At 45.6% G+C, this 22,985-nt stretch overlaps 1 protein-coding gene and 1 long non-coding RNA gene across 4 annotated transcripts in view; one reads left to right on the top strand and one right to left on the bottom strand.

Annotated features, from left to right (window-relative positions):
- The window catches only part of PLOD2 (procollagen-lysine,2-oxoglutarate 5-dioxygenase 2), a 49,249-nt gene extending 48,556 nt beyond the window's left edge, over positions 1-693 (bottom strand). For 2 of the 3 annotated variants that reach the window (XM_084528717.1, XM_084528718.1), the window contains exon 1: positions 348-692. In XM_084528717.1, coding sequence (XP_084384843.1) covers positions 348-462 — 115 coding nt within the window. In that variant the 5' untranslated portion in view covers positions 463-692. Of the gene's footprint in view, positions 1-347 lie in introns of all 3 variants that reach the window. The other variant, XM_084528719.1, reaches the window with a different exon arrangement.
- LOC311441775 overlaps positions 1-22,985 on the top strand; it is a 333,528-nt gene that overhangs the window by 303,536 nt on the left and 7,007 nt on the right. The gene's annotated exons all lie outside the window — the stretch shown is intronic.

Raw genomic sequence — 22,985 nt, 5'->3', positions numbered from 1 at the left:
TCTCTAGGAGCTTTTAGTTTAGGGCAGAGGCAAACAGGCTGTGCTTTCCCTAGCAGCGGAAAAACCCGTTTCCATCACCACCTTGTCGGTGAAAAGGGAAGAAAGCGAGGGGGCGGGAGAAAGGCATAGCCTCTGGCTTCCCAGCAGGGGATCTATTTTTACCCTCGTGCCTAGGCTGAGCCCTGCATCCCTCTGCGGGTTCCGGCGCTCCTTCCGACAGCAAACTGGGGCGCTGCCGACCCCATGAAGCACAGACACGAATTAAACAATTAACCCATAACCGAGGCAGCTTCCAGCCTGGGCAGCGCAGCCCAGAGCTCTCCCTCCCGCACCGCTCCGCGCCTCACCTGCGGGGCCGGGGCTGGGGCCGGGCCCGGGGCTGCGCTCCGCCGCCGCTGGCAACACCAGGGTGAGCAGCAGCAACAGGAGGAGGCGCGGGGGCCGTGCTCCGCTCCTCGCCATCTTCCCCCTCCGCACCCGCCGGGCTGCCGCCGCTCCCCAAAGCTGGGGCGGGGTAAGAATAAATATTTTAAAAAGGTGGGGGGGGGTGGGGGGGAAACGGTGCTGGGAACCCCGCAGCGCCGCTCCTCCTCCGCAGCAGGCAGGAGCGCGGGGCGCTGCTGTCCGCCCCAGCCTTTATAGGGCGACCGGGAGCGTAACGCCAGCCGCTGCCGCGCCCGGCCGCACGCTGCCGCCGCCACCGCCGCCGCCGGGGGCGGGGCTGTCCCATAAACCACGCCCCTTTGCCCGCTAAGTCACGCCCCTTTACCGACAAGCCCTTCCCTCTGCGCTAAGCCCCGCCTCCTCAGGGGTCGCTAGGCCCCGACCCCTGGCCAGGAGTACCCGTCCCCGCGCAGCGGTGCCCCGCGTGTGAGGCGGTGCGTTGAGTGCAGCAGCAGCTGGCGGGCGTGGATGGCGCCTGGGAAATGTTCAAGCGCTGAGGACTAAATCCAAACGAAAAATAAGTGCTGAACGCAGGATTCATGTATTTAAGACCCACTTGTGTAACAGTCAGGGAGACACCTCATTTTTTATCCTGAATGGTTCTATGGGCCTAGCAGATGGGCTTTTTTTGGACCCACGGAGTAAAAATTAAAGAAAAAAACAAGGGTGAAAGAAGGGAAAGCTTGACCCTGGCTCCTGCAGCAATAAGAACAGCATGCTTTTGTCTGGAAGCCAGAGCAGAAACGAAGCCCAGCACTCCGTGCCCAGATGCTTTCACAGTTCTTTGGCAGGACTCGCTCTGTCCGGCCCAAGCAGCACACACAGCTCAGGGGGAGAGTGAAGGAAGAGGGCAGGTCCTCGGTCCCACCAGCTCCTGGTGCAGAGAAGGCCCCATGGCAGTGGGGATGGGGAAATGCTGAAAACCAAGTAACACAATGGTGAAGGTGCAGTTGGTAACTTTGGGAAAAACAGCAAAGCCCCTCACGTTCTTGGGCAATTACTTGTGACCTACTTTCTCCTGCCACCTCTGTCAGGCAGGCAGAGATTCACCAGAGAACAAACATCTTCTGACTGCAGACAGCATGAGCACAGCTCTGCACTCACCCACGTGCAGCCTCTGCTCACTCTTCCAAGGAACAGCTCTGCTGCTGCTGAGTGCTCCCCAGCACTACACAGGCTGCGCTGGCTGCTGGTGAGCAGTGCCGTGGCTGGGATGGCATTGCAAGCACTTCTCTCTTGGTTGTTTTGTTGTTGTTGTTGTTGTTGTTGTTGTTTGTTTGTTTGTTTAAAGAAAAAAAATCAAAATATCAAGTAAGAAATTGGGCCTATGAAAAGTGAAGATGCAAAAAAGTAGTTAGTATGCTACAGCTACAGTCTTAAGGTAGAAAATGGGTAAGCAACTTTTAGAAAGAGGTCCTCAACAGATCAAACCTCACCTCAGATCCAGAACAGCTTAACAGTAACACTTGTACAGAGAGATATACAGAGTGTGTCATTATCAAGCTGAAAAATAAGAAGTCATCGAGAAGAAGTTAAATCAAAGGAGACATGTAGAACACTTAATACTACCAACCATGAAAGAAATGACAGACTTCTATAATGCCTGAGGGGAAAAAGGACAGTTGGTCACCATTTCAGAATACCATGTAGCTGAGGTCACAGCTTCCATGGATGGGATGGGACAGAAAGCAGGCAAAGCTTCAGCCTTCAGGGTTGAGGGTAAAATCATCAGCTGAGTGTCACGTCCACACTCAGTGTTCTGAGGAGCCACAGCCCAGCAGCTCACCTCTAGCAGCAGTAGCACCAGCTAGTTTCAATAGAGATTGATACACAGGTCCCAAAACAACACCATTACCTGGACACCACTGAACAAAACAGGAGGCAGCATCCGAGAGAAAGCCTAGGAGGTATTTTGTTATCAAAAGTGCAGGTAGACAGTAGAAGGGGAGAATGAAAAGTGAAAGAAGGATGTAAATATACAATATTGAAAGAACAGGAGATAGCTGGCAAGGACAGATTTCTAATGCATAACAAAAATGGGAGAAGAGAACAGTGATAGAAACAAACACAAGCCATATGTACAAGTTCAAAGCCGGAATTTGACTAGAAACTTCTATATTTTCTTATTGTCCCTGGTCTCTTATAAGCTAATTCTATTTTAGACTTCTTAGAAAATTCAAGCTTTTCCCCCAGGACAATGCAGAGTTGAAAGCGGTGCTTTAAAAGTGCTAGATGTGGCCAAGACATCTCCTACCCCCAGAGGCTTCACTCAGACACTGCCTGATGGAAGGAAAAATGCCTGTGAAACTCCAGTGCTGAGCTCAAGCAGCTACGGAATGTCCAGGAGCTCTGTCTCGCCCTGCCTCTGCAGACACTCGGGTTAGAAATGCCACTGTTGTCCACAAACACCAACTTCAAGGCGTAGCTGGCAGATGGTGGTTAGCAGGGTCTGGGACTCTCCTGATACTATTGCAAGTAGCTCCAGTACTGTTACCATGTTCAATCATTAAGTGTTCACATGTTAAGTGTTCACACATTAAGTGTTCACTCGACACTTAAATCTCTGAACTGAGTAGTAATTTATCTTATTATTTAAAAAATAACACAGTGTGCAACGTGCTGTGCAAATATGCATGTTGTACTACAAAAGTTAACTCCAGAAACAATTTCTAGAAGTGTCCCAAGAAATAGTCTCACATTGTCATCATTTGCTTCTTTGACTTTTGACCTTATCAACCTTTTTTTTCATAAAGAATAAAAACTTTTTCCTTTGCAGTAAGGCAATTTCTTCATGAGAAATTAATTAATTTGGTTAAGCAGGCATGGAGGAGAGGAGTTAATTCATTCCTGTTAGTTGTGGAGTTCTGAACATGGGAGCCCAAAGGATTTTCTTGTTCCAAAACTACAGCAGCAGTGAGCAAAACCAGAAAAGGGAGAAACTGCAAGCAGTCCTCTTTTCAGATAGTCACTGTGACAAGTAATTTTCTGTAACCACACAGTCGGTTGCCAAGCTGTTGTTTTTTTTTTTTTGTTTTTTTTTTTTTTTTTTTTTTTGCAGGCACAGTGCATTTTCAACAGATTAGCAATAACATCTAGGATTCAGCTGGCAGATATTTGGGCAAAATTCGATGGGACCTTTGCAGGAGACAACAGCTTCCTGATTTTTTTAGAAATCTCCATTCCTTCAGTGACTTTTTCCTCAGATGTCCAGATACCTCTTCTACAGTCTCAGTGACTCCCTGACTGTATTTGCATATCCCTATCTCCTTCTCCCCATCTGTTTTCTAACTGTATGAAATCATAGGGCTGGCAACTTCCCTCTTCTCTAAACCACCAACAATTTAACATTTCAACATATGCATAACTGGTGCAACGTGGAATGGAAACAGACGTTCATCACAATGCAAGCCCATCATCGCAGCCAGATGGAGGTAGGTCCCATCATAGGAAGCTGCCCTCTGAGTTTTGAAAGCTGTAGCTGTGCTTTCTAAGGACCGAATTGCAGCAGGGAAGGAAAGATCTTACTTGGCCCATGTAAATCAGCGGTAGTCAGAGCTTTGTTGGTTGCTTGAGATGTGCTAAACAGCTAGCACCTATAGTGCAGTTAAGAGGAAAGGTGAAAGGCTTGTGAAATCAAAGACAAAGGTGGCAAAGCTTTTACATCGCACTTAGAAAGGAACAGCAGCTCTCTTTCTCTCCAAAGCAAGTTCTCCAGCGCCCCTGCACTCAGACATGGTGCATCTTCTACAAACTTTTTGCAGAGAAACTGTAAAAATTAACATGTAGAACAAGCCATTACTTGCAGAGATTACTTGCATCTTTTTCTAAGAGATCTTTTTCATATCTTCCAACTACTCTTTATTTCACTCTGTAAGAAAAACAGAAAATCACAGACTGTGCTCCTGCTGGGCTTTTCCTGTTCTTAGACTCATCTCACTCCACAAGTTTAGGCCTTCAAACCTCTTCATTCAGGAGCCCCACTATCATTCCTTTTCCACAGGTGCTGAAGCGAGGCAGCAGTGCTCATATGCAATATTGCAACACTGAAGTTGTTCAATAGATTGTAATAGAATTGTCAACAATTCACTATCAGCAATACTTTGAGAATAAAAAAGAAATTTAATGCAAGAACCCTAAGTCCTATACCTCAATAAAGATCATAAAGGGTTTTCTAACAAATAGCAAATTTGACAAGTAATAATCCAGTCTATTTTTTCTGGGCAAATGCCAGCCACTCCTCACATATTTTCAATTGCAGTAGTCATAACTTATTTGTTATGAAGAACAAGTTCATTCCTCTTCCATTCTGTTCCACCTTGTCCCCTCAAATGTCTTTCTAGTTTTATAACATTTGTCCTCTTCGTGTGTCACAGAGGTAATTCCATATCTCTCCACTGCCTGGCTCAAGTACATGTAAACGACAGAATTAAATGGAAGGTTTTGGCTTCATGTGGTTATATCACTGTTCTAATTTAAGATAATATTTTATTATTGTCCTGTAATAAACATTCGGTAACCTGAGTTTATCTTTGAGCTTAGATTAGTAAATCACACCTATTTTCCCAGTTAAATTATTTACTTCATGTAATTTCTGAAAATACTGGTTTTGAATGATAAATTCAACACACATATCAATATTTTACATGAGTCAGAGGTAGCTGAAAATAGCAGGCTTCTATTATAAAATAATACTAAAAAAAATATTCCAAAGAAATAGAAAGCTTAAAAAACCCTTTTCAGTTACAGAAAAAAAAAATGTTCTATAGGTATATATCATTTAAATGCTTTTGTCTGTTTAACTTGATCATAAGTCTGTGAAATACTAGAACTAAACAAAAATGAAAAAACAGCAATACATGATTTTTTTTTTTTAAGAAGAAAAGATCAAAATGAGCTTAAAGGCCCATCTTGCAATACTATAGCATTAAAATATGCATCACATTGCCTGACCTACTCTTTAATAACAGCTGCATTAGCAGTTAAACCATAATAAATCTTCCATAGACAATTTATTTTCAAAGAATCAGACTTAATGTTACCAAAATTCCACTGTCACTGTATGAAAATAGTTCTCTTTGGTTGCTTCCCTTTAATTTATCCTCAACCTCAATCAGAACCGTCCTGGGAGCTGCTGCCCCAGTCTTGTTATTATGGGTGTGATCCAGCCTGTGACCAAGAGGCTCAGCACTCCTTGGGAGCACTCAGAGCCGCTGAGTTCAGGGGATGCTCAGCACCTTGCACTCCTGAGCATGAAGTGAATCACTCGAGCTAAATTCATCGTTTCTTTCCCAAACCACCCAATCAGAAATTACTTTGTTTCATTCACTAATTTATAATTATAGCCATAAACAGCCCAAATGAGCAAAAGATTAATAGTGTTAGCAAGCATTTCCAGGGTATAATCAGCTGTCATCCCATAATTACTCAAAAGATTGACGGAGTGGCTTTGAAATTACAAGGAGAGTTACATTCCTTTACTGAGACTGAGCAGCAAGACATGAGTGCCAATGAAAAGCTGTGCTAAGTTCTTGTCTGTGGTCCATCCTTTGGCATTTACGACATGATTGCTCCAGCCTCGAGTTCCAGTCCTGCACTACTGAAGTCAGCATGCATCATAAGTGAATAAATCCTGCTGACCTGACCTTAAACCAGATGCCCAGTGAGGGAGGTCTGGTTTAAGGCCAGGTCTGATCCCCATTTTTTGCTTTCATTGCATTCATTTGTGCATGATTTATATAGGCACAAAAAGATGAGAATTAAACCCTGCAGAGTGTATCTTGTAAACCCTGCTGATCGGGGTTGATCTTGTAAAAATTTCATTCCCGTCACCCCATAAACTATAAAACTCTTTGCAGAGCCTCAAATGAGTGGTGTTGAAATGGACAATTAATCATAATGAGCAAGTTAGTCTTGCTTTTGTTATAGTTTAGAGATGCAGAAAAGAATATAATGGAAAGGAACTGACATTCAAGAAAACTGGCTGAAAGAGAAAAAAATAAACATTTACTGTGGAATGAATAGAAACTGGTGGGAAAAAAAAAATACATTTATGAAATCATCTAAAACTGGGAGTCTATGTGAGTGTTTGTGTCTCTGTCAACAAACCATCATACTGTAAAAAATGTTCCTCTGAGTAAGTCTGTGGTATTAAACAGACTGAAGAGTGTCCCATGTGTTCAGCCAATAGAGGAGGGACAGTCAGTGTGCGTTTTACAAAAGTTACCCTAAAGCCTACTCTGGTTTCTCTGTGATTTCAGAAGCATGGTCGAGGCTCCTAGAGCAGCAATTTGGGAAAACTGCAGGAGCAGGGAAGCTTGTCCCACAAGTATTCCCCTAAGGGAAGACATAGCAATTCATATTCTCTGTTACTGGAATGTTTTTGGTCTAATTTTCTTTTCCTGACCCTTCTCTGGTAGTTTTATGACTGTTCCGCCTGTTTGCAATGATCTCATTCTCTCCAGCTGACTTATTTAAGGTAAATAGAAACTGCTGCCTGACAAAACCTAATTTTGACAGGTAGGTAATTTTTTAGTAATTTAAGTTGATTTAAACAAAATTACAATTGACTTAGTAGTCCTATTTCCTACTTCCGGTGTGACCTAAATGAGGAATCACAGATGGCCTCAGAATGACTTTTGGCAGAATTTCTGCAGCACTGGATTTGAGAAAGAAAGACAGGAGATAGGCTGGCGATGATTTTGCTCCTGCTACAGTCCCCTTACAGAAAGCCTTCAGCATTCCAGTTTTCAGGAGTCATTGTGTGACGGGCTGACCACAGGAAAGGAGAGGAAAAGCTGAGAGTCACAGATCTTACTTAATTTAGTGCCTCTCTGGTTGGTCAAAAAAATCATATGGCTTTGCAGTGCCTAACTGTTTTGGTCTTCAAAAGAAAACCTTTTAAAGGGAAATAGAGGTGGCAGCCAATAAAAACAAAGTGTGGAAAATAAGAATTCTATCTTTAAATGAACAGTTAAATACCATTACCAGGAAAGTTGTGAGCAGCAGTGTGCTTATGGTAAATGCAATCCACTCTGCATTCAAGACAAATAATATGCAGTTTAGTGCTTGCCTATCTGCTGTTCAGGGAATGATGGACTGGAATAAATTAAGAACTTCCAGTAGAGCCTCAGGAAGGTTCTTTTCGAATGATTTGGTAATTTAATTTATATATATTTTTAGCATACCACTCAACAGAAGCAGAACGATGGCTCCTTTGGGTCTTTGAAATAGTTTCTCAGAGACTGCAGTTTTGCTGCTTTAGTTTGGATGCTCAGGAAGACAATGATAATTCTGATGACATGTCAGGTTGGCAAAACCTGTCATTTTTGCTCCTGTAGTCTGGGCTGTATGAGGGTATTTTCAGAGGTGATCTGGCAGCTTCGCTTCCAGATAATCCTTGAGCCTGTATTGCTCAAGACAACCTACAGATTGATTCTACATTAGGGAATGTGATGGAATGAAATTCCTTCCTATTTAAAGAAAAACAAACAAACTTCTATTATGTACTGGACGAAGGCAGCAATCTCCTCCAGAATGGGGAGAAGGTTGTGATCAATAGCAGGAGTCACAAATAGCCCAGCAGTGCTCCAGTGCTGTGAATGGCTGTTCATAAAATCACAAGCAGGATTAAGAATGAAGCCAAAACTGCACATAGCCGGAGAATCACAAGCCAATAAGCCTGGGTCATTGTCTTGCTGGTCCTTCTTCCTTAGGCCATTAAAGAGGACTACTCTTTAGGCCATTAAAGAGGCCATTAATAGGGGACTATTAAATGTGTAGTATAGAAGGCTGCAGCCAACATCACTTTCATGGAGTTTATAAGTGTAGAACTCACAATACTCAAGCTAATAGTGTCCACAGGTACACTGTGCAGGCAGACTGCATCTGTGGGTGCCTAAAGAAGGAGAGAAAGTTGGTAGGCACAGAACACACATCCCCAGCACACTCCTTGGAAGTGGCCAGGTAAAAGCAATCCTGTTGTCATAGCACAGAAAAGTGGTATACAAGAACCCTTTGCTTGTATCAATGTAGGAATAGTCTTGCCTTTGAGATATTTACACTTTAACAAAGTACTTAATATAGCCACAAAGAAATACGGAAAACCTTATAGCCTCTATACCTGACTCTGGCACGCAGCTACCTAGCAAATTATCACCTCCGCAAAACCCTTACTTACAGAAAAGTCTTACTTACTAGCACAGTTCTCATATTATGCTTACATCTCCTAGAAATGAGAATCCTGCTGAAATAAGGCCTGCAGAACTCACTATGACTCAGCTGTAACATTCACGACACATAGTGGGGAATGTCATTCTTAATTCTTGTATTTGGGTTCCCAGAGTGGGATTTGTACACCTGATCCAGGGAAAAAAAAGGTAATACTGTTCTCGTTGCACTGCTATTAGCCTAGCCTCTTTCAAAAGCTCTGATTGTCAGTACATATTTCACAGAATCACAGAATCACAGAATTTCTAGGTTGGAAGAGACCTCAAGATCATCGAGTCCAACCTCTGACCTAACACTAACAGTCCCCACTAAACCATATCCCTAAGCTCTATGTCTAAACATCTTTTAAAGACTTCCAGGGATGGTGACTCCACCACTTCCCTGGGCAGCCTGTTCCAGTGTCTAACAACCCCTTCAGTAAAGAAGTTCTTCCTAACATCCAACCTAAAACTCCCCTGGCGCAACTTTAGCCCATTCCCCCTTGTCCTGTCACCAGGCACGTGGGAGAACAGACTAACCCCCACCTCTCTACAGCCTCCTTTAAGGTACCTGTAGAGAGCAATAAGGTCGCCCCTGAGCCTCCTTTTCTCCAGGCTGAACAAGCCCAGCTCCCTCAGCCGCTCCTCGTAGGACTTGTTCTCCAGGCCCCTCACCAGCTTCGTCGCCCTTCTCTGGACCCACTCAAGCACCTCGATGTCCTCCTTGTAGCGAGGGGCCCAAAACTGAACATAGTACTCGAGGTGCGGCCTCACCAGAGCCGAGTACAGGGGGACAATCACCTCCCTAGCCCTGCTGGTCACACTGTTTATTATGCAAGCCAGGATGCTGTTGGCCTTCTTGGCCACCTGAGCACACTGCTGGCTCATATTCAGCTGACTATCAACCATCACTCCCAGGTCATTCTCTGCCTGGCAGCTCTCTAACCACTCATCTCCCAGCCTGTAGTTCTGCTTGGGATTATTGTGGCCCAGGTGCAGGACCCGGCACTCGGCCTTGTTGAACTTCATGCAGTTGACCTCAGCCCATCAGTCCAGCCTATCCAGATCCTCCTGCAGAGCCTTCCTACCCTCAAGCAGATCGACACACGCACCTAACTTGGTGTCATCTGCGAACTTACTGAGGGTGCACTCGATGCCCTCATCCAGATCATTGATGAAGATATTAAAGAGGACCGGCCCCAGCACCGAGCCCTGTGGAACACCACTAGTGACTGGCCTCCAACTGGACTTGGCTCCATTCACCACAATTCTTTGGGCCCGACTATCCAGCCAGTTTCTAACCCAACAAAGTGTGCGCCAGTCCAAGCCAAGAGCAGCCAGTTTCTTGAGGAGAATGCTGTGGGAGACGGTGTCAAAAGCTTTGCTGAAGTCAAGGTAGACCATATCCACAGCCTTTCCCTCATCCACCAAGCACGTCACTTTGTCATAGAAGGAGATCAGGTTCGTCAAGCAGGACCTGCCTTTCATAAACCCATGCTGACTGGGCCTGATCGCCTGCTTGCCCTGCAAGTTCTGTGTGATGACTCTCAAGATAATCTGCTCCATGAGCTTCCCTGGCACTGAGGTCAAACTGACAGGCCTGTAGTTTCCTGGGTCTGCCCTCCGGCCCTTCTTGTAGATGGGTGTCACGTTTGCTAGCCGCCAGTCAACTGGGACCTCCCCCGATAGCCAGGACTGTTGATAAAAGATGGTAAGCAGCTTGGCCAGCTCCTCTGCCAGTTCTCTCAGTACCCTTGGGTGGATCCCATCCAGCCCCATCGACTTGTGCACATCCAAGTGCTGTACCAGGTCTCCAACCATTTCTTCATGGATAGTGAGGGCCACATCCTGCTCCCCATCCCCTTCCACCAGCTCAGGGTACTGAGTATCCAGAGAACAACCAGTATTGCCGCTAAAGACTGAGGCAGAGAAGGCATTAAGCACCTCCACCTTTTCCTCATCTCTTGTAACTAAGTTTCCCCCCGCATCCAGTAAAGGATGGAGATTTCATTCTCTTGTGTTTCACGACAGGGACACGTGACTATCTGCAGCTCAGTCCCCTTTTGTCATGCTTTATCTTTTGTTCTACCAGCTCTGTATGGAGATGACTCAACTGCTTCTAAGTCTGCCAGTCTGTTCCAACCTGGACCGGAGCTCAGAAACAGCAGCATTCATTTCCAGGCCTTTGGTAAATGCATTCAAAAATGAATACAACATTTCCAGTCATGTGGCCTTCATCTTTTTTCAAGATCCTTTTGAAGCTGTTAGTTCATGAGATTCAAGAATGGGGTCCCAGGACTATAGATCACTCAATCATCTCTCTCTGGCTGAATTTTTCTTCTTGCCAGTTGGAGTGTGCATACCTAAATGGAACACGGGTCAAGGGAGCTGCTGGATCCAGCCCCTGCAGGTCAGTGCCATCTGAAAGATTTCAGGCTGCCAGATAACATAAAAGCCATGGTTTCCACTTCTCAAAGTAGTGTCTGGGTAAGTCATTTTGAAATTGTAGTGCATGCAAGAAACTAGGAACTACTACAGATGTTATTAGTTTCTCATCTGAAGGCAAGGTGATTTGTTTTAATCCTGCCATCCTAAGTAGCACATCAATATTATAAGCACTTTTGGAAGATTTTCAAGATAATAAAAAGCACTAAAGGAACGTCTTTCTTCAGACAGGAACATTAAGGAATCCCAGTAGATTATTATTAATTCAATTTTATTATTGCTATCAGTTTGGTAAATTTGTTACTGCTTGTCTCTGGAGGATCATCAGACATCATGCATCACAGTGATGGTCTACAAAAGCCCACCGAGCAACACCCTGGCTAGCAGGGGACAAGCCAGCTGAATGATAAGACTATTATGAAATATTTACTGAGCTATGAGGGCTCCTCAAAACACTAGACAAAGCCATTATGAGGTATTAGTATTGCCACAGACTGTTCATATTTTTAAGGTTCAACATTCACAGTTTTAAGGTTCAACACCCCAAGATATAATAGTGAGAACCTCCCCAGCTTTCCAATCCCAACGATAGAAATCACTTGCTCACAAACCAAAACAATCTTTAAATTGCCCCATGCTTGAAGTAGCTACTAAAGCCAGAGAAAACACTATGATGCATTTTCCAAAATAAAACAAAGACAAGACAAAGGCAGATAAAAACTCCCCTCTAAATCACAGAAACCCAGGAAAAAAAATGTATACCACTAAAGCTAGGCTTCTGCATAATCACAATTGCTGCCTTTTTCTCTTCTTGATACCTTGTGAGGGTTTTTCCAAATTAGGGTCAGACAGGATGAAGATTCATGTTGTTTTAGTAAGAGCAGACTATTTAATCCTGCTCTTTGTATCTCCCTTCTGTTGTTCATTAGCAGCCCAGCTTGCTGTGTGTCAAGATGCATTTGCTCTGCTGAGTTATTACAAATGCTTCTCCACTGTCTAGTATTTATTGAAAATGTTGCAACTGTTGAAACTGTTGGGAAAGAAAGTAAAGATTTTTTTGGCTGCAAATGAGGTGGGTAAAGGGAGAGGAGGGGAGGGATGTGGCGAATCAGACAGTTCTCCAACATAATTTTAATGTGTTGTTCCCCCTATGCTCTGAGACTATAATTAAGACATCTGATGGTGCAGCTGAATATAAGCTTCCATAAACAAATGCTGTGCATTTGAACTCAACTGCACGTAGGCCATCCACACACTTTTTCCACTCTGTCTGTTTCTCCCTGTAGCCAACTGAGGAAGATGTTTTGGCCACAACTCTGCTGTAGATTACTCCACATTTTGGTCTGATTAGATCGAGGAAAAAAATACTGATTAAATGTCCATGATTTTCAGCCAGCATGCCAAGAACTTCAGAGGAGGCTCGCTCCTTCTTCTTTGAAAGGAATCAGTGCTCCCAGGCTGACCTCCAAAGCAGAGCTCTGCTTGTGAGAGCGTGTACTCTTTGACAGTGAATTTACTAAAACCTTCAAAATTTTACTGGCTCTGATTGCTTCTGATATAGTACAGACAGGGAATACTAGGCAGGGATTAGCTTTACAATCACCATTTATATAATTTACTCTTTTTCTTTTTGTCACAAAGAAAGCCTAACCTGTTTCTCAAGGAATTTCTCTGAAGTGAGTCACAGAAGTCAGCTGCTGTCCAGGCAATTACAGGAAAGATGGGTTTACATTTTATGTGCATTTTTAGGAAAACTCTTCTGTCACACCATACATCTCAATGACTAAATTAGGTCATTCCTTTCCTTTTTGCCTCTTTGTGTTGTAGAAGAAAAAAGATGTGATCTATCAGTCTGTCATTACGGAAGAGATTGATTCCAAGTTTGTCCATCTACTTCTCACTCCACACAGACCACAGTCTGTGATTCCCATCAGTTTGGTCCTCCATAACCAGAAAGCATGTCTGGGCAGATAAAAGCTTTGATAGTTCGGTGAGTAAACATTTGAGAAACACCTAATTTAGATAATGGATGGATGACAGGAAGGCTGCAGCATCTCTCTGTGACATGGTTTTCTCTTAACCCACTGAAAAATATTTGGCATTCAGCAAAGATTCAGAAAACAGGTACTAGCAAATAAGGGTTGCTCCTCCACATATGCTGTGCCTGAGATGTCTGTCCATGACAAGTCACTTGGGATACAGCATGCATCACTGGGCAGCAGGAACTACAGCCATGCTGCACAGCACCTTGGTCCTCTCCAGGTGCCCCAATTCTGCACCTGGAAGCAATGCTACAGGGAATCCTGTGCCTTTTCAGTGGTAATAGGAAATGCAAATACAGCTTTAAAGAGGATGGTTCCTATGAATGCCTTCTACAGATTTTAAACTTATGGAATAAACTCTTAATCTTGCACTAAAAATCACCCAGGAATTGCATACCAAAAGTTTCAAACAAAAGTACCCCTTTGCACTAGCCATCTGCTCAGTCACTAGCAAGGGACTAATGGGACTTAGCTCAGTTACTGCTCTACAGGCACAGGGATCTCCAAGGAAGAGGCCACTGTCTAACTACATCTGATGCAATCATTAACTCAACTATCGTTATCTAGAGAATTTCATGATACCTGAAAATACTAATACCCTAACCACAAAATGCTGGATTAACAGGAGTGTAGCAACGTCATAATTCTACTTGGTCGCTCTTATTTCTTTCTTTTTAGGGGAAAAAATGTAGGTCTTTGCAAGAGACACTTGATGACTTGTTCTAACCTGAATGTCACACTCAATACATTCCTCTTACATACATATTAGAGACAAGCAAGTCACGAGCAAGTCCAGAAGGTTCATAAAGCACCTAAATGATAACTTGGTGCAGGTGCTAAGGGAGCTAACTACGAAAGGTGCCCTCCTAGATCTGTTGCTGGAGAACAGAGAGGGTCTTGTGGGAGACGTGGCAATTGGCGGCCGTCTCAGTCATAGTGACCATGAAGTGGTTGAGTTTAGAATTTATGGTGACAGATGGAAAACTGCCACCAAAACTTCAGCCCTGGATATGGGGAAAGCAGACTTCAGGCTGCTCAGGGAAATAGTCAGCAAGGTCCCCTTGGAAACTGCTTTTAAAGGCATTGGCGTCCATCAGTGCTGGTCAATCTTTAAGCACTGCCTCCTAAAAGCACAAGATCAGGTGATTCCAAAACATCGGAAGTCAAGCAGCACCTGAGTGGGAAGACCATGACGGTGGGAATGACAAACTCCCAACCGACCCTGAACATGTGTGGGATTTGCTGCTCCGCCTGGATTCATACAAGTCCATGGGTCCGGATGGGGTCCATCCCAGGGTGCTTAAAGAGCTGGCTGATGTCATCGCGGGATCTCTCTCAATTATTTTTCAACGATCTTGGGAATCTGGAGAGGTCCCAGTAGACTGGAAGCTGGCAAATGTTGTGCCAATTTTCAAGAAGGGCAAGAAAGAAGACCCTAGCAATTACAGGCCTGTCAGTCTCACATCAGTGCCTGGTAAAATTATGGAGAAGATGATTCTTGAAGTTATTGAAGAGCACCTGGGGGACAATGCCGTCATTGGTCCCAGCCAACATGGGTTAATGAGGGGTAGGTCCTGCCTAACAAAGTTGATTTCCTTTTATGATAAGATCACCCATCTAGTTGATCAAGGGAAATCAGCTGATGTGATCTTTTGGGACTTCAGCAAAGCTTTTGGCACGGTTTCCCATAGGATCCTACTGGACAAAACATCCAGCATACAGATAATCAAAAACATCATACGATGGGTGAGCAATTGGCTGATGGGCAGGGCTCAAAGGATTGTGGTAAATGGGGCCACATCTGGCTGGCAGATGGTCACTAGTGGGGTCCCTCAAGGCTCCATTTTAGGGCCAGTCCTCTTCCATGTTTTTATAAATGATTTGGTTGTAGGACTAGAAGGTGTTTTGAGCAAATTTGCTGATGACACCAGACTTGGAGGAGTTGTGGACTCGGATGAGGGTGGAAAGACCTTGCAGAGAGATGTGGACAGATTGGATAGCTGGGTGATCACCAACCACATGAAGTTTAACAAGACCAAGTATCCTGCACCTGGGACGGGGCAACCCTGGCAATATATACAGACCGGGTGATGAAATGCTGGAGAGCAGCCCCACAGAGTGGGGTTGTGGTTGACAGCAAGTTGAATATGAGCCAGCAGTGTGCCCTCGCAGCCAGGAGGGCAAACCGTAACCTGGGGTGCATCAAGCATGGCATCGCTAGTCAGTCAAAGGAGGTGATTGTCCTGCTCTACTCTGTGCTTGTCCTGCTCTACTCTGCGCTGGTGCTGCCTCACCTCGAGTACTGTGTGTAGTTCTGGGCACCACACTACAAAAAGGACATTAAACTGTTGGAGAGTGTCCAGAGGAGGGCGACGAAGATGGTGAAGGGCCTAGAGGGGAAGACGTATGAGGAGCAGCTGAAGGCACTGGGCCTGTTCAGCCTGGAGAAGAGGAGGCTGAGGGGGGACCTCATCGCTGTCTACAACTTCCTCGTTGTAGAGGAAGTGTAGGGGAGTGGAGAGGCAGGTGACCCATTCTCCTTAATCACCAGTGATAGGACCTGTGGGTACGGTGTTAAACTGAGGCAGAGGAGGTTTAGGCTGGACATCAGGAAGAGGTTCTTCACCAAAAGGGTGGTTGCACACTGGAACAGGCTCCCCATTGAAGTAGGCACTGCACCAAGCCTGTCTGAATTTTAAAAGCGATTGGACTGTGCACTTAGTCACATGGTCTAAAATTTTGGGTAGACCTGTGTGGTGCCAGGAGTTGGACTTGATGATCCTTATGGGTCCCTTCCAACTTGGGATATTCTATGATTTTGGTCCTCAGCAGACTGAACTGTTGATACCATGCTGACCGCCTATTAGAAGTCACCAACTATTACTGGCATTTCGTGGGAGTTTGTAGGAAGGCATTTGCAAATGCTTTATCAGTACAGCCTCAGCAGGAAAAAGGACAGGTAGCACCAGTTGTTGTGGCCTGGCCACATATGTATATGTATGCATATTCCTCCATATGTATGCCATATTCCTCCTCCTGGATGAAAATACTTTAGTTGGTATGAACAGCAGGTGGGTAGCGCAGGTGGAGAGGACAGCGATGGTCTCAGGGAGGGGATGAAGTTTCAGGAAGTGTGACAATTCTCCACATACCTGTAATCAGGTAGCACCAAAGCATGTCTTCAGAGAAAGCACTCATCACGTTTTCTTAACCACTCCAGACTGCAGCTCGATTATGGTGAGATTTCAAGCCCTGTTACTTTTATCATAATTCTCTTGTATCTTTTCTATTGCCAGCAGGTATATTGTATTTTTACACTAGTCATATAGTCAGATTCTAATCTTATTAGAATCTAAACGTTTATTAACCAAAACTCTCCTAATCTGTGCCACTGGTGTGGCTGGATCTGAGCAGAGGCACGGAGATTCATCCATGATGCTAGGTGCCCTCTGGACTGGACACTTCGTTGGCTTTGACTTTTCTGAGCTCAATAGGATTTTGAGGTCAAATATATTTCATTGATTATTATACCTCATTACATCTTTTTGAAAAGATAAGAACTTGACCAGTGCATATTTCTGTTAGCAAATATGGCATGAGTTTATCTGATAGTGAAAGCTTTCGTTGAATTTCACTACAAAATTACTGAAGTGCTAATCCCCAGGAAAAAAAAATAAAAATAAAAAAAAATTGCTGTGTTGATTTCGTATTTGCAGCTTAAGAGGTGTTTAGTTCATGTTTTACTTTGCCACTTCATGGTAGTGGCTCCCTTAAAGCACACATAACCACTGATGATTTCATAATTTATTTTTTAGAACTTTAATATGCAGTTTTGCACAAACTGCTCCTGCAACTTAACTTACTGCTTAGAAAGTTGAATACCATAAATGGAGCATAGACAACATACATAAAGTTAGTTGATTTATTCAACAGAGATTTTACCTTCCTCTCTCTTGTTCCATTTTCTACCATGAAAATACTCTTTGCTTTTGCTTTTTTTTTTTTCTTTCCTCCCCACAGGAAAACGTGTGCTGCAATGCACAGCTAAATTCTTGTTCAATTCAATGTCTGACTTTATTGTTTGGTGCATTTTAATGTTAGCTCACCACCTCTAAAAGCCTTTCCAAAATTTGTTCAGTGGAAAAAGAGGAAAGGGCACAGTGAGCCCTTGTCTGTGTTGAACAGCTTTGCTTCTATTTCTTTTCTATCCTAATCTGGCAACAAGCAGAATAGAGACAAAAACAGAGTGCCAGCAAGCTCAGCCTCAGTCCACCAATTGGCCTACATTTTCCAGGAGCCACAAATTCTGCTTCCTGAAAAATGAGAAATTTGATGTAACAATGAATCCTTGGTTCCATTGCATAGCCATGCTCAACAGGATTTAAAAAAATAAATACTGAAGTCACTGTTGTACACCAGTTAAAAAGCACAGAATCACAGAATCACAGAATTGTCTAGGTTGGAAGAGACCTCAAGATCATCGAGTCCAACCTCTGACCTAACACTAACAAGTCCTCCACTAAACCATATCACTAAGTTCAACATCTAAACGTCTTTTAAAGACCTCCAGGAATGGTGACTTTACCACTTCCCTGGGCAGCCCATTCCAATGCCTCACAACCCTCTCAGTAAAGAAGTTCTTCCTAATATCCAACCTAAAACTCCCCTGGCGCAACTTTAGCCCATTCCCCCTTGTCCTGTCACCAGCCACATGGGAGAACAGATGAACCCCAACCTGGCTACAGCCTCCTTTAATGTACTTATAAAGAGCGATAAGGTTGCCTCTGAGCCTCGTTTTCTCCAGGCTGAACAAGCCCAGCTCCCTCAGCCGCACCTCATAAACCTTGTTCTCCAGACCCTTCACCAGCTTTGTCGCCCTTCTCTGGACTCTTTCGAGCACCTCGATGTCCTTCTTGTAGCGAGGGGCCCAAAACTGAACAGTACTCGAGGTGCGGCCTCACCAGAGCCGAGTACAGGGGGACGATCACTTCTCCAGCCCTGCTGGCCACACTGCTTCTTATGCAAGCCAGGATGCTGTTGGCCTTCTTGGCCACCTGAGCACACTGCTGGCTCATATTCAGCTGACTATCAACCATCACTCCCAGGTCATTCTCCACCGGGCAGCTTTCCAACCACTCATCTCCCAGCCTGTAGTTCTGCTTGGGATTATTGTGGCCCAGGTGCAGGACCCGGCACTTGGCCTTGTTGAACTTCATGCAGTTGACCTCAGCCCATCAGTCCAGCCTATCCAGATCCTCCTGCAGAGCCTTCCTACCCTCAAGCAGATCGACACACACACCTAACTTGGTGTCATCTGCGAACTTACTGAGGGTGCACTCAATGCCCTCATCCAGATCATCGACAAAGATGTTAAAGAGGACTGGCCCCAGTACTGAGCCCTGGGGGATGCCACTAGTGACCAGCCTCCAGCTGGATTTGATTCCATTCACAACTCTTTGGGCCCAGCTATCCAGTCAGTTTTTAACCCAACGAAGCATACGCCAGTCCAAGCCACGAGCAGCCAGTTTCTTGAGGAGAATACTGTGGTAAAGAGTGTCAAGGGCCTTGCTGAAGTCAAGGTAGACCACATCCACAGCCTTTCCCTCATCCACCAAGTGCATCACTTTGTCATAGAAGGAGATCAGGTTCGTCAAGCAGGACCTGCCTTTCATAAACCCATGCTGACTGGGCCTGATCGCCTGCTTGCCCTGTAAGTGCTGCATGATGACACTTAAGATAATCTGCTCCATGAGCTTCCCTGGCACTGAGGTCAAACTGACAGGCCTATAGTTTCCCGGATCTGTCCTCTGGCCCTTCTTGTAGACAGGCATCACATTTGCTAGCTGCCAGTCAACTGGGACCTCCCCTGATAGCCAGGACTGTTGATAAAAGATGGTAAGTGGCTTGGCCAGCTCCTCCGCCGCTTCACTCAGTATCCTTGGGTGGATCCCATTCATCCTTATCAACTTGCGTACATCCAAGTGCCGTAGCAGGTTGCCAACCATTTCCTCATGGATAGTGAAGGCCACATTCTGCTCCCCATCCCCTTCCACCAGCTCAGGGTACTGGGTATCCAGAGAGCAACTGGTTTTACCGCTAAAGACTGAGACAAAGAAGGCAGGCATTAAGCACCATTGCCTTTTCCTCATCTTTTGTAACTAAGTTCCCCCCCACATCCAGTAAAGGATGGAGATTCTCCTTAGTCCTCCATTTTGCACTGATGTATTTGTAAAAACATTTTTTGTTGTCTTTAATGGCAGTAGCCAGATTGAGCTCCAGATGAGCTTTGGCCTTTCTGATTTTGTCCCTGCGCTGCCTCTCAACATCCTTATAGTCCTTCCGAGTGGCCCACTCTCTTTTCCAAAGATTGTAAACCCTCTTTTTTCTCCTAAGCTCAAGCCACAATTCTCTGTTCAGCCAGGCTGGTCTTCTTCCCCGCCAGCTCATCTTTGAGCATGTGGAGACAGACCGCTCCTGAACCATTAAGATTTCCTTCTTGAAGAGTGCCCAGCCTTCCTGGACTCCTTTGTCCTTCAGAACCACCTCCCAAGGGACTCTACCAACCAGTGTCCTGAACAGTTCAAAGTCAGCCCTCTGGAAGTCCAATGCAGCAGTTTTACTGGTCTCCTTTCTAGCTTCTCCAAGAATGGAGAACTCTACCATTTCATGGTCACTCTGCTCAAGACAGTTTCCAACCACCACATCTCCCACCAGTCCTTCTCTGTTTGTGAACAGAAGGTCTAGCGGGGCACCTCCTCTGGGTAGGCTCACTAACCAGCTGCATCAGGAAGCTATCTTCCACGCTCTCCAGAAACATCCTAGACTGCTTTCTCTGGTCTGTGTTGTGGTTCCAGGATATGTCTGGGAAGTTGAAGTCCCCCACAAGAACAAGTACTGACAATTTCGCAACTTCTGTCAACTGCCTGTAGAACTCCTCATCAGTCTCCTCATCCTCGTTCGGTGGTCTATAACAGACCCCCACCAGGATGCTTCCCTTGTTGGCCTTCCCGCTGATCCTAACCCATAAGGACTCAACCTTATCATTCCCAGCCTGAAGTTCCACAACATCAAAACTCTCTCTGATATAGAGAGCCACACCACCTCCCCTTCCATGTTGCCTGTCCCTTCTGAAGAGCCTACAGCCAGACATTGCAGCACTCCAGTCATGAGAGTGGTCCCACCATGTTTCCGTGATGGCAACCAAGCCTGCCTGCCGCACAATGGCTCCCAGCTCCTCCTGTTTGTTATCCATGCTGCGTGCATTAATGTAGATGCACTTCAGTTGGGCTAGTACCTGTCCTTCAGGCCGCGCAGGGAGTTGCTCCACAAGTCTATCTCCTGCTCACACTCCCTGATATCCCTCAACCTCTCGACCTCCTCCTTGAGTTCTGCCACCAGGCAGACCAGGTCGTCCACCTGCTCGCACCTCACGCACACAGTCTCTTTGCCCCCCGCAGATGGTAGCAACAGGCTCAGGCACTCCCTGCACCCAGAGACCTGAACTGCTTCAGTTTTGAGCGGGCAGTCAGTCTGGGTGTGTACAGACTTTCTAGAGAGAGCACTGTGCCTGGTGGAGACCATTGCAGCTGAGCTAGCGGTAGACCGCCATTAGAGGAGGTGTTCATATGGGTGGGGGAGAATGCTCTGCCCTTCCTGCGCGAACTGCCGCGCCGCTCTCTTCTGACACACCCTGCTCTGTTTCCCCCCCCCCCCGTTTGCCACGCTTCTGGTCGCTCACGCTCCCTAGGGGCTCCTTTTGAACGGCTGGGGAGGGGGCGCTGCTGGCTCCGCCTACACCTTGTTCACACCTCATTCACCTCCCTCGTGAGGACTGCCGGGCCCTGGCAGCTCCCTCGAGTGGGCTCGATGCCGGAAAAATTAGCCCTGCCTGTTCGATCCCCCACTCCGCTGCAGAAAGCGTCTGCTCCGGAGCCGATCGCCTCGGCAAGTTGCTGATAAGCAGGATAGGCTGCAGGAGTAAAAGACAAGGATTCAAAAGGATTTTTGCATCATAGAATTATAGAATCATTCAGGTTGGAAAAGACCTCTAACATCCTCTAGTCCAACCTTTAACCTAGTACTGACAAGTTCTCCCCTATACCATACTACTAAGTTCTACATCTACACGTTTCTTGAAGACCTCCAGGGACAGTGACATAACCACTTCCCTGGGCAGCCTATTCCAATGCCACACAACTGTTTCAGTAAAGAAATTTCTCCTAGTATCCAACCTAAACCTCTCCTGGTGCAACTTGAGGACATTTCTTTTCATCTTATCACTTGCTGCCTGGGAGAAAAACCCAAACCTCACTACAGCCTCCTTTAAGGAAATTGTCGAGTGTGATACTGTCTCCCCTGAGCCTCCCTTTCTTTAGGCTAAACAACCCCAGTACCCTTAGATGCTTCTCATAACACTTGTTTTCTAGACCCTTCACCAGCTTCATTGCCTTTCTTTGGACATGCTCCAGCCCCTCGATGCCCTTCATGTAGTGAAGCTACACTTCAGCTGCTAAGGTGTAGGTCTGGGGCAAATGTACACAGCACTTGCAGTATTAGGAATTATTCTGCTCAAATTCCCTTGTCCAAGCATTGCTCTGTGTCATGCCATGTGGCTGGAGAGCCACAGTAAAACCAGGAGACAGTGACTGAGCTGAACTAATGACTGCACAGGCTGGGAAAAGTCACTGGCAGCTGACGGAGCCACTGAGAGAACGCAAATGCTGTGGGACTGAGCTCATCAGTGGTGCACATGACAGTTCAGGTAGGCAACGGGCTGCAATGGAAGGGAAAGCAAACTAGCACAAAGCCATGTTCATGCAAGTCCAAGTACTTCGGCAGGTTGTACCAAGTCAAACTGTGCCCCAAAATCCCAGCACTCAGGGGGAACTTTAGACTTGCACATGAGGGACTGTGCTTTAGAGCAGGAACACATAACCAGGATCTCAGCTACAAACCACCACTGAACTGACATGTTGGGTATACATAATACGGTGCTGTAAACCAGGTCAAGGCAACCCCAATTCCTGCAGCATGTGGCCATGTACCTCCTGCTCAGCATGGACTGCCCTCTGCATGTACTGCCAGCTTCCAAGGACTGCCTGTTTCCTCCTCAAAATGAACAGCAATCAACAACAGAGAAATGCTGCTTCCAGATGCCCCAGTTCAATAACTCGGTGAGTTAAAGGTTAAACCAGCTGAGGCATGAGCAGCAAGCTTAAACGCAATTAAAAAAAAAAAAAAAAGCAAAAAAAAAAAAAAAAAAAGCAAAACACATCCTGAGCCTTGGGGCGGGACGGCAGCCCCAGCCTGGCTCACCTCTCCCTTGCCTTCTGCCCTGTGCACTTGCGGTCCTGGGGCTGCTCAGTCCCGGTCATGGATACACTGAAGGCACCTGATGTCTACAGGGTCAAATTCACCTCAGAGATAAATCAGTGACATTAAATCAGCAATGAAACCAGCCTGTGTGCTTTCATGGTCGTTCCTGGGATACATTAATAACTTTCTCATTCTGCAGTAAATCATGTCAGAAATCATAATCCAATTCCAAATTCTTTCATTTACTAAGTAATGCAACTTCAAGTGCACTACACTGTAATTGGCTGGGTTTCCTTAAACAGTCATGGTTTAGCATACTTCCACATGCACTTTTTAATTTGCCTAGCAGCACGTAGCCGCATTGAGGCTCAGGATTTTGCAGCTTTGATGGGAAAGCCCATCTAGCTTTCCACATGCATGTAGGGAAAACATACTTTGGAGATAGCGTAATCTGCGGTTCTTCCACAGAAAACAGCAGGACGACAGCTAGCGACAGCCGACGGAAGCTGAGGGTGCAGGCCGTAGCAGCACAGGC

The sequence above is a fragment of the Aythya ferina genome (assembly GCF_964211825.1).
Source record: "Aythya ferina genome assembly, chromosome: 9".
NCBI classification, from domain to species: Eukaryota; Metazoa; Chordata; class Aves; order Anseriformes; family Anatidae; genus Aythya; species Aythya ferina.
This window is presented reverse-complemented; position numbering and strand designations above follow the sequence as displayed.